The following is a 9,611-nucleotide window of genomic DNA, read 5'->3' as shown; positions in this document are numbered from 1 at the left end:
ATCAAACCTAGCCCTGAGCTAATCTTTTGCAGATTCTCCAAGGACTAAGGTATATCCACGAGCAAGTGGATATTTGCTACGGGAATCTGACATGTTCAGATATTCTTATTAATGAACAAGGCGAGGTGCGAATTGGTATGTATCTGTCTCTTCCCTTAACTTGTGGTTTTGGACTAATCTTGACAGCGGGCATTGGGAACAGCATACTCCAGAAGCCCGATCCTCTAGGTAAAGCTAAGGATATCCAGGCTGTCTGCCACATAGCCCGCAAACTTCTCAGAGTCGAGGAAGCTGTCGATGTGCGCGGCACTGCTGGGCTTCTGGCCCAAGATTTTGCCGGTGCTCCCCCAGCAACGACAGCGAAAGGTCTTCTTCAGGTAAGAGATAATGAACAAGTAGTTTGATTCACTGCTAATCAAATCCGAAGCATCCATTTTTAGAGGTTAGCGCAACTCAATGGTGCCTTCGCCCGCTTCATATCCTCTGCAAGATTGCCCGAGAAAGGAAATATGAAGTAGAGAGTACTTGACCTAGCTTTTCATATACAAGATCTAACCTTTGTAGATGAAGGGTAAATTAAATGGAGAATAGTCAATCAAATTCTTTTTCTAAAATGTGTTCAAAACCGAGCTAGATAACTCTCGCATTTCTCAATATGCTTCTAACCTGTGGTTTTCAAAATGGCTATGAGTTATAAAGTGCGCACTGAACCATATAAAGTCTTCGGTCAAAAGGAGAGAATGACAGGAACAACCAAATAGCATAGCTAGTTGATTCATGTACATACGCCGTTTTGGTCCACAAGGGCCATCTATCGGAAAAGTTTGTGTCGCACCATTTGGAAAACAGAAAAAGCCTAATGGTTTATTGTCATAGGGTCCACCCTCGGCTCACCTGAGTAGATCCGCCCAGATATAAAAGAGCTACAATGTGGCTACAGGAGTGGAAGTTTCCAGGCACCTTCAACAATCACTCAATTCTTCTAGCAAGATGGAACCCTCCCCCGTGACCGATAATGTGGAAAAGGGCACAGCCTTGCACCGGAGCGATACAACTTATACCATCGAAACCCGCTACATACAAATGCTCATCGAGGATATCCCATGGTTTTACAATATCCTTGCTGATGCTGCGCACTGGGCATTACTTGCAGGGTACCTGGTGGTACCCGGCACCTTCACTTCAATGCAGAAGTCTCTAACGTTGAATGAAGACCTGAAAAAAACGGAAGCTGGTCAGATCATCCTAAATACAATACAGAATCCTCCCCTGCTTGCGATTGCATGTTTCCTCATGGTGCTGGGAGCTTTACTGATGTTCTGGCTATCATGGGAGCGGAGAAACAACTATATCTGGCTAATTAATAAGTTGTTTATGTAAGGGACATATTTGCAAAACACTAAGAAACAACAGCTAATATGTTGACAAGGCCAACCCTTCTTAGTGCTTTGGCTGGATTGGTCACAACTCTTGTCAATATCTACACTGCACGGGAGGGTGAGTGGTCTATCATGGCACTCCTGACGACAATCGTCACAGGACTCTCTGCTTCCGGTTCCTTAACCCTGCTTATCATTTACCGTTTTGGGAAGCTCGTCAAAATTAAGCAAGAACATGAAATGGAGACGAAGGCAGGCTTCCAGCGAGTCAGTCCCTGAGGCCATGGGCATCGCCCGGCAGTCTCCATACCAAACAGCATCTCACAGTATAAGGCAATCGAGACGGCGGACAATAACACTGGATAATACAATTTTGTCAAGAGGAGGGTTGAAATACGTATATAATAATGTGGGTATCTTTATGCTGGGCTGGCCTTTTGTGGGTTTTTGATGTATCTATCGCAGTTTAACAATTCCCAGCGGTCACTCTACACACACTTCTGTGAATAAAGTACAATCCCGTACATTAAACAGCAATCTGCATTCTGAGCTAAAATGGAAATTGAAAAGTTGGTCTCTGCCAGACCCGTAAGGCTCAAAATTTAATACATTACACTTCACTGAATATAGTCAAGGAGCTGACTTTTACCTGCGCCTTCTAAACAAACCCTCTACGCAGTGCCAAACTACACCTGTGTCTTGTTCTGCATATATTCTACGTTATTAGAAAGTTAATCAAGTCCAGGAAGCATACCGTGCGATTTGAAAGACAAGCTAGCATATAGGATATTCCTCCATCTCAGAATATCATGTATCTGACAATCAATACAGAAATTCGCATTAATACATTCGAGGTATCAATGTTCCCTTGCACCATCAACCAAGGTAATGCCTTGAATATATTACTAGCACAAGAAGACTGGTCATTCCGAACTCAAACGAACAAAACAATATACATGAAGCTTGACCGTTTTCCCGCCCATCATAATTCTCTCACATTCCGCGAGAGTGCAGCAGACGTTCCATTCCTGATCCTTCCATAGTACTGCAGGAACTTCTGGATTTGATTGGCTGGTCAGATGAATTATACGATTCATTTGCTCATCTTCGGTGAATCCCTCGCTGCAATCTTCACATAACGTGATCATCTTAACCCGACTTTTGGCGGACGGGATATATGACAGGGTGGCTTCCAGGGCAGCGCCTGGGCCGTAGGGAACAAATGAAAGCTCCCGAGTGCAGGGGTCACTCTTCCCCTTGCAGCATAAACAGTCCCAAAAGATAGTTCCCAGCATCCTAAGTATTAGTTAGCGGACATAAGCAATATCAATCTTTGCGCTTGGATCTGTACCTTAAATCCGAAGATATTCCTTGCTGCGAATCAGAAAAATATTACCAATATCTTGAATTGAAGGAATATTGGTTCGAAAGGGTTTGGTGAAACGACGTCACAATTTGAACAGAGAAAAGATTAGAGCGTATTAAATAGGTCCTGAGGTAGTCCTGCAATGAAGATATAGCCGAACACAGTCAAGTCATACCATATAAGCTCAAGTTACGAACCTCGACAAATCATCGACAAACAATAACTTAGCACAATACTCCAGTATTTATAATACTTCAACACTGCTACGGCATGAGCAGGCGGCTTGGCAGGTTGTAGATGGTGACCTAGCACCCACTACCCGGAGTGGGTCTGCCATACCAAACTGGAGCCGCAAATGTCTTTCAGGAATGTGACATGGACACCCCCGAGTGCGGCCCCCAATAGTTTGCGGATCCACAACTGTTTTTCCATAGATCTGGTCTGCCTAATGAGTCGAAATGCCAATCCGGGCATGGGTCTTTTAGACTTTTCGCAAATACGGTTCTATTCCTTGGATTAGGTAGACACCTTTCTGCTTGTTATCTTCTATATAAAAGCTATTAGAAAGAAGTTGGCAGCATGAAATGGGGACGAATACTGTTTATTCTGAGACCGATACCATAGGAATGGGATTGTTGATCCCCCCCCCTTTGTTGCCAAAGACAGAGTGTCACGCTATGAGCTAACCATCAGGCGGCGAAAGAGATGCTCTGATTGAACGGTTGCAAAATATCTGGAGGGTTATCTTTCTTAAGTAGTAAACAATTTCGACCAATATATTCTGCTCAGATATACATAGTTTTATAAATAAAGGATGAACGGTTATAACGCGTGTCATCAATGTGTAATGCATTGAGTCCTACGTATCATGGAAGTCACATTTTAAACATTGACCTCAACCATCAACAGATCAGATACACAGCTGAGATATAATAACCTACTACTTTTGGCTACTGGATAAGAGGTGGGAAGCGGAGGTAACTATAAACTTAACAATCTCTAATTTTGGAAAAGGTTTCCCAGAAGACGGGAAATGTACTGTAAAGTACTATCAATTGTTGACCCCAAAGCTACATATAAAAACAACACTGCAACAATCTCTTGGCTTCACAGAGTTGCTAAGCAGACTCTGGACACAACGTAGCATTAGTTCGATCGTCCTCTAGCTCTGTTGCGAGATTTTTGGCCTTAAGAAAGCCCTCTTTCACCATCATCTCACACACCCCGTACCATTTGTCTGTTGGTATCTCTACTTTGAAACCTTCATCATGACCCTGAACCATCCAAGAGGTATCACGTGCGCATCCAGATACGTACGCGGCAATGGCAACTCTCTGTGCGATGCCGCGTTTTTTCAATACTCGTAAAGCACGAAGGAGCTCTCTGACTGCCTGAGAAAAGATGAGTCGCCGGAGCTGCGTATAGTAGCATAGATTACCTACATCAAAGTCGTCCTGTTGTAGCGACTCCAATTCATCTTTCATTGAAAATTGATCAACACCTTTTTCCTCCTGATCATCATCACCGCTCAATATCTGACCAAATAGCGTTTAGTTTCTGCGTAGTCGGCATGGTTGAGTGATGTATCCACGCTTACCGGTAAACAAAGGTCAACAGTCCGCACCATGATAGAAGACAAATGCGCGTAGGAAGGGCAGAGTATTGATATTTTTTCGAAAGAGGGATAAGATTCAAAAGTAGTGCGAAAGCGAATAGGGATCCCAGAAGACATTTATAGAACCAAGGAGGGGATGCACAAGGTAACATTTCAATAGAATTTGATCGCCTTTCAACAATCACAATGTCACGGTGAAAGGTTAAACTTACAACAGCGCATTGCTCTCCTTCCCATGACAACATCAGGTATATAGTGGATCTGCCGTGCTAAAATGGGGCCGCAGGCGCTAATTGTTAGGCTGACCTCTGAGTCCACCCTTGAGTAGCGTCATGGATCTGAGAGTAGCAAAGGATACGATCTTGGCAATACACTCCACTACTGATTATTTATGGTTCCCTTGGTACGTGGTACGTATATAATTAAATGTTTTTTCGATTTGCTTCACCAAGTGACTATTGTTCGAGAAATAATTGAGTCCAGCTCTTGCGTTATAGCTCATTTATACTCTCTCTATATTCTGATCATTTCCGCCGGGCTGTCATGCCGTCGACGCCTAATAAGTGATCAAACCTGACAATGTCTCTCTCTACGGCGATTTGCTTGCATGACTCAGAGACAATGACCAATGCATGGTTCAATTGCTTGTTGAGCATCAAACAGAATATCATTGCATTTTTAAATACGGCATCTTGTGCATTGGACTCTAAGGTGCGGCAATTGTTTTTGAATGGCAGTCCCTGGCATGATATTTTATGTTTTTCCGACGAATACCGAACTGTTTCTGGGCTGAATGAAATGAAATCATTTATTGCCAGAAATTTAAGTCAGGTGGGGAGGATACAGCTAAGAGGGGAGCATCCGACGTCTCGGACAGAAATCCAATCTGGCAGCGGGACTGATCGGTCTGTCCACCAAATCGAGGCGACTTTCAGTATGGACTTGTATATCTGAGAGGAATCTGGTATACTCCAACTTGCAGGTAGTGCGGAGAAGGGCTGGAAAGCAATGAGGGTGGTTACAGATCTGAAGCGCGTGGAAGGTTGTGCATCACGGCCAACAAGGGTGTTATTGAGCAAGTGCAACTGACGCCGGGGGTATTGAAATATTACACTATTGTGTTGAATAGACTAGTTCGATTGTGATATGGAAGAGGCCAAAGAATATAGCGGCAAATTCGCCGTTATACAGTATATAATAGATATGAGAAAATGCGTAATATGTGGCAACTGGTCCAAATCTTTATCATAAGGCATGTTGGCCCCAAGCGGATTACATGGTACAGTAAGCGAGTATGTTCCCTCTTCCAGTTCAGCACATAAATTTCACCAGAAGACGAAATTACATGGCTCAAAAACACTACAACGTTCAGTGGACCTAACCGACGCTTTTATTGCGATAGGTTGTGGGCCTAGTTGACCTGGCCGAGACTCCGGGTGGGTACCGCACCATTTTGGTGCCGCAGTGGGTGCAAGGTTGTCGCCTGAGCACATACCAAATAATTCCAGGGATTAACGCCGCTTCATAGAGAGAAACAAGAGCTTCTCACTTAATCAGAACATCATATAGAGTCTCGCTTAATGAGGCGAGGGTCCATATAGTTAGGAACCTCTCATAAGTGGGTCTGCCGTACTGAAATGGGATCGTAAATGCCCTTGACCCTATGACTAACATATTCTTGTAATCATCCGACAAACCCCTGTTCTTGGTTAAGTAACGAGGTAGAACTCTACTAATCTTAGACAGTTCGGAATATATACTATCACAGGTTATAGTCTGGTCCAATGAACAACAACAAGAAGAATAATTTAATGGATATAGGATGCTATTTTATCTAAAACTATTGGTTTGTAACTCTGCCTAGCTTTAGGTTAGTGTAAATAGTGGATAATGACTTATTAAAAGCTCTTACCTTTCAGTCTAAACAGTGCCCAGTTGCACTTTGCGGCAAGCGAATGCTTCAATATTTCCAAAAATGAGTGATGCATTTCTATCTTAGCTCTGTTAGGTATAAGATAGTCATGCACTGCCTGTGTGTCCCCTGTGCCTGCATGAGCTACCCATGCAAGTGGCGTTGTCCACTCTTTGTCTTCGGCATTTATGTTTGCACCATGCTCAGTAAGTAGCTTCAAAGCATCAAGTGCACCATACTCAGCTGCCCAGGAGAGTGCAGTTCGGCCATAAGTGTCAATATTATCAACTTTGGCGCCATATTTTAGAAGGAGCTCAATGATGTGTACATGATCATTGATAGCAGCAAATACCAGCAGTGGTCTCTCCTGACCCTGCTTGTTCTTCTTGTTACAGAGGTTGGGACTAATCCCTTCATCAAGGTACTTCTGAACATCAGAAAGATGTCCTTTTTTGGGAGCTGATTGTAGCCCTCCTGGGATTCTTGGCTTGCTGAACATTGTAGCTAGGGTAGGGAAAGGCAAAGAAGATACAACAAAATAGAGAAATTAGCTAACAGAAGTGGAGATTTTATGTATATCTTTTATTTTATTCGAAATCTAGACAAAAGACACTGGCCTGCATTCACTAAAGGGGCTCGCAGCAAACATTCCAGGCTACATAAAGACGCTGGTGTGCTGTCGTATAGTCATGATAGATCAATAGTGCTTTACAGAGATTATAAAGGTAGGACTTTCCGGTCGAACACTGGGTACGCAATCACGTAAGACCAGTGTACTTGAACTTCCCTAAGTCGCCTTTTCTTTATATCGAATATAGCCGCTATAATCTGCGAACCTTGCCCCACGGTATGGATCCTAGGAACACGGGAGAGAGACAATGGTCCTACAGGTTTTTTGACGATTGTTGCGCTGACACCGGCACATGTACGTGACATATATCTCTATAACAGCTGCTGATTTGCACTACAGGTATATGCGCGAGCTTTCTGCCATGCTGGATATTCGGAAATACTCTATCTCGGCTAGAGAATCTTGAAGCAGACGGAGAAGATTTCTGCCGTGGGTGTAATGGAAATGTAAAGTATATCTTTACAGCATAGCTTTCTTCTAGTCAGCTAATACAGAAATCAGCGCTGCCTACTCGCATGCCTTGGCCTCTGTGGCTTACACTGGGTACTACTAATGAAAAAGCGACATATGGTACGCAAGCGGCTTCAAATCCTAGGCTCAGAGTATGGAGATTGCCTCGGGCCCTTCTGCTGTCCCTGCTGCGTTTTGGTTCAGCAGGAGAGTGAGGTTAAAAATAACCAAGAAGAGATGCGCAATCAAGGCTATCAGTTGAATGAACACATGCAGTACCATTAGTTACGGGTTGATTGGTCACAATGGGGTTATCCTTGCTTGAGGCCTGCTTTGCCGACTATAATGTTCAAGTCACGGGTCTTACTGGGTGTCTGCAAATTGCATTCAGGATTAGATTCAGAACAAATGGACCAGATAATAAGTACCCAAGGGGTGTGATATGGAGGCGCGGTGTTGATGCCCTTTTGACTGTTGTCCTCTCGACTGTCATCCTGAGGCAGTCATAGTATCGCACTGAAAGCTTTCACACTAAGCATAGTACATTATAAAATATATATGTACCTATATAATACATTACACGACACTTTACTGTTTCTTCCCCCCATCAAGATTTAGAGTGGGAAAAGATCATATTACTGTAATACCTAGAAGAACAAGCCTTTCCAGTACTAGGTATAGTTAGTTCTACCGTATAAATAACCGAACCCCGGGAGTCTTAAAGACGAAAAGAAAGAAAAGAAGAGGGAGGGGGGAACGAAAAAGAAATCAGCAGCATCTAGTATAGTTCGTATGCTACTTACAAGAAAACTAAAAAAATAGGAAAATTCTCTTTTTTCTAAATTCCTTAAGCTTGTCCCCAGACAAACTTAGATCATAATAGTCGGGTTAGCTATATGGTTATGATCGCCCTCTGTGTGCTTGCCATACCGAAATGGGGTCGCAACCAAATAGTGGAGACAGGGGGCCGGGTCGTGCGACCCCAAATCGGCTCGCAGATCAGCGTCTACCCAATCAAAAATTCCACCTTCTTTGCATACACTTTCGAGTTGTTTTCAACAGTGACACGCAATATGGCGAAATATGGTAGTATACAGTTCTTGGGCAGAAAGGATTCTAGAGGAGAGACATCAACATATAAGTAGCTACTGTCGTGTATCCCACTCCTCTTTTTGGGGCCATCATATTACTGGTTTCGTTCTATCTTATGTTGAATTAAGCCTTACCTACAAAACCCTTAACAAAAATGTCTCGACACTTTGCGGCTCGGGTGACTTCTCAGACGGTACACGGATATCAAGGCCAAGCTCTACCCTACAAGACTAGCATTGTATATGATGGAGTAAAGGGTATCCCAAAGAGAGTACCCGTATGTTCCCATAAAACTGCAACCGTGTTCAGTACTGACTCAGGGATATTCTCGACAGGAACTGTCGGTAGAGCCTTCGCAAGAACTGCTCCGTTCTCTACTGCAAGGCTATAACCCTACCTTCCGGCGTCATCCTCTGGGGATGGAAGCAGACGCTGTCATAAAATTGACCCCGCGGCAGCAGATGTGTTACTATGATGGAAAAATGTTTGGCGGATACCTCGCCTTGCTCTTAGACCGTATCCTTGCAGACTGCTGCCGGCCTGCGGTCACAGCATACCTCAACACGTCTTTTGCGCAGTCTGTTCCACCAGATGTTCCGATTCGCCTGCGTGCATGGCCAGAGAGAGTCGAAGGGCGTAAAGTCTACCTCACGGCGTCCATCAAGATCCCTGGGAAAGTGGAGGGTGAGTTCATTGACGCTATTCGGGCGAATGCATTGTTTGTGCGACCCCGAAGTTGAATGCAAGCAACCTGGGGTTTAAGGAATTGTTGCTACGAGTTGGCGTGTACTTGAAAGACCGATTTTCCATTAATTCTACAATGGATTCTTTTACTTAGACTTAACGAATTTACTCCTGTTATACCAACATGAATCCTTATCATCATGAGAGAATTAACTCACGCCCCCAATATGTTATCCACTGCATTTGGACTACTTATTACTTTAATCTGACACCTTAACAAGGAACAGGGTCCGCCCTGCCTTTGAGTAGGGCAGAGATAGTTAAGAAACGTTTTGGATATTTCATTGAAATTTTCTCTAGTAGCCATCATGATACGCTGAGCGATGTCTTCGAGCCTTTTGAGGTGACGAGAAACGTTCTTCACAGTCAGTACACCAACGATGCCTTCCAGTGTCATGTTGCTGAAGTCCACTCCTGTCCTG

At 43.8% G+C, this 9,611-nt stretch overlaps 5 protein-coding genes across 5 annotated transcripts; 3 read left to right on the top strand and 2 right to left on the bottom strand.

The window, feature by feature from the left end:
- Positions 1-32: 32 nt before the first annotated feature.
- BDV37DRAFT_289652 (uncharacterized protein) lies at positions 33-518 on the top strand (the record flags this gene model as incomplete). Its single annotated transcript, XM_032088518.1, has 3 exons — positions 33-135; positions 187-377; positions 441-518. Coding segments are annotated over 3 exons (372 nt in total), but the record flags the coding sequence as incomplete, so codon positions are not given.
- A 472-nt stretch (positions 519-990) lies between these two features.
- Positions 991-1,658, top strand: BDV37DRAFT_292363 (uncharacterized protein; the record flags this gene model as incomplete). The annotated part of the gene is made up of 2 exons (XM_032089167.1): positions 991-1,376; positions 1,430-1,658. The coding sequence occupies 2 exons, from the start codon at positions 991-993 to the stop codon at positions 1,656-1,658; spliced, it is 615 nt and encodes a 204-aa protein (XP_031934494.1).
- Positions 1,659-3,863: 2,205 nt separating this feature from the next.
- On the bottom strand, positions 3,864-4,372 carry BDV37DRAFT_289650 (uncharacterized protein; the record flags this gene model as incomplete). The annotated part of the gene is made up of 3 exons (XM_032088517.1): positions 3,864-4,136; positions 4,188-4,280; positions 4,343-4,372. 3 exons carry the CDS (start codon positions 4,370-4,372, stop codon positions 3,864-3,866), a joined length of 396 nt encoding a protein of 131 aa, XP_031934493.1.
- Positions 4,373-6,200: 1,828 nt separating this feature from the next.
- BDV37DRAFT_289649 (ankyrin repeat domain-containing protein) lies at positions 6,201-6,771 on the bottom strand (the record flags this gene model as incomplete). Its single annotated transcript, XM_032088516.1, has 2 exons — positions 6,201-6,220; positions 6,273-6,771. The coding sequence occupies 2 exons, from the start codon at positions 6,769-6,771 to the stop codon at positions 6,201-6,203; spliced, it is 519 nt and encodes a 172-aa protein (XP_031934492.1).
- Positions 6,772-8,238: 1,467 nt separating this feature from the next.
- Positions 8,239-9,540, top strand: BDV37DRAFT_266354 (PaaI family thioesterase). Its single transcript, XM_032083907.1, has 2 exons — positions 8,239-8,722; positions 8,781-9,540. Exons 1-2 carry the CDS (start codon positions 8,600-8,602, stop codon positions 9,183-9,185), a joined length of 528 nt encoding a protein of 175 aa, XP_031934491.1. The 5' UTR covers positions 8,239-8,599; the 3' UTR covers positions 9,186-9,540.
- The last annotated feature ends 71 nt before the right edge of the window (positions 9,541-9,611 follow it).

The sequence above is a fragment of the Aspergillus pseudonomiae genome (genome assembly GCF_009193645.1).
Source record: "Aspergillus pseudonomiae strain CBS 119388 unplaced genomic scaffold BDV37scaffold_177, whole genome shotgun sequence".
Lineage (NCBI taxonomy): Eukaryota > Fungi > Ascomycota > Eurotiomycetes > Eurotiales > Aspergillaceae > Aspergillus > Aspergillus pseudonomiae.
Note: the sequence above shows the minus strand (reverse complement) of the source record. Positions and strands in the feature narration are given on the sequence as shown.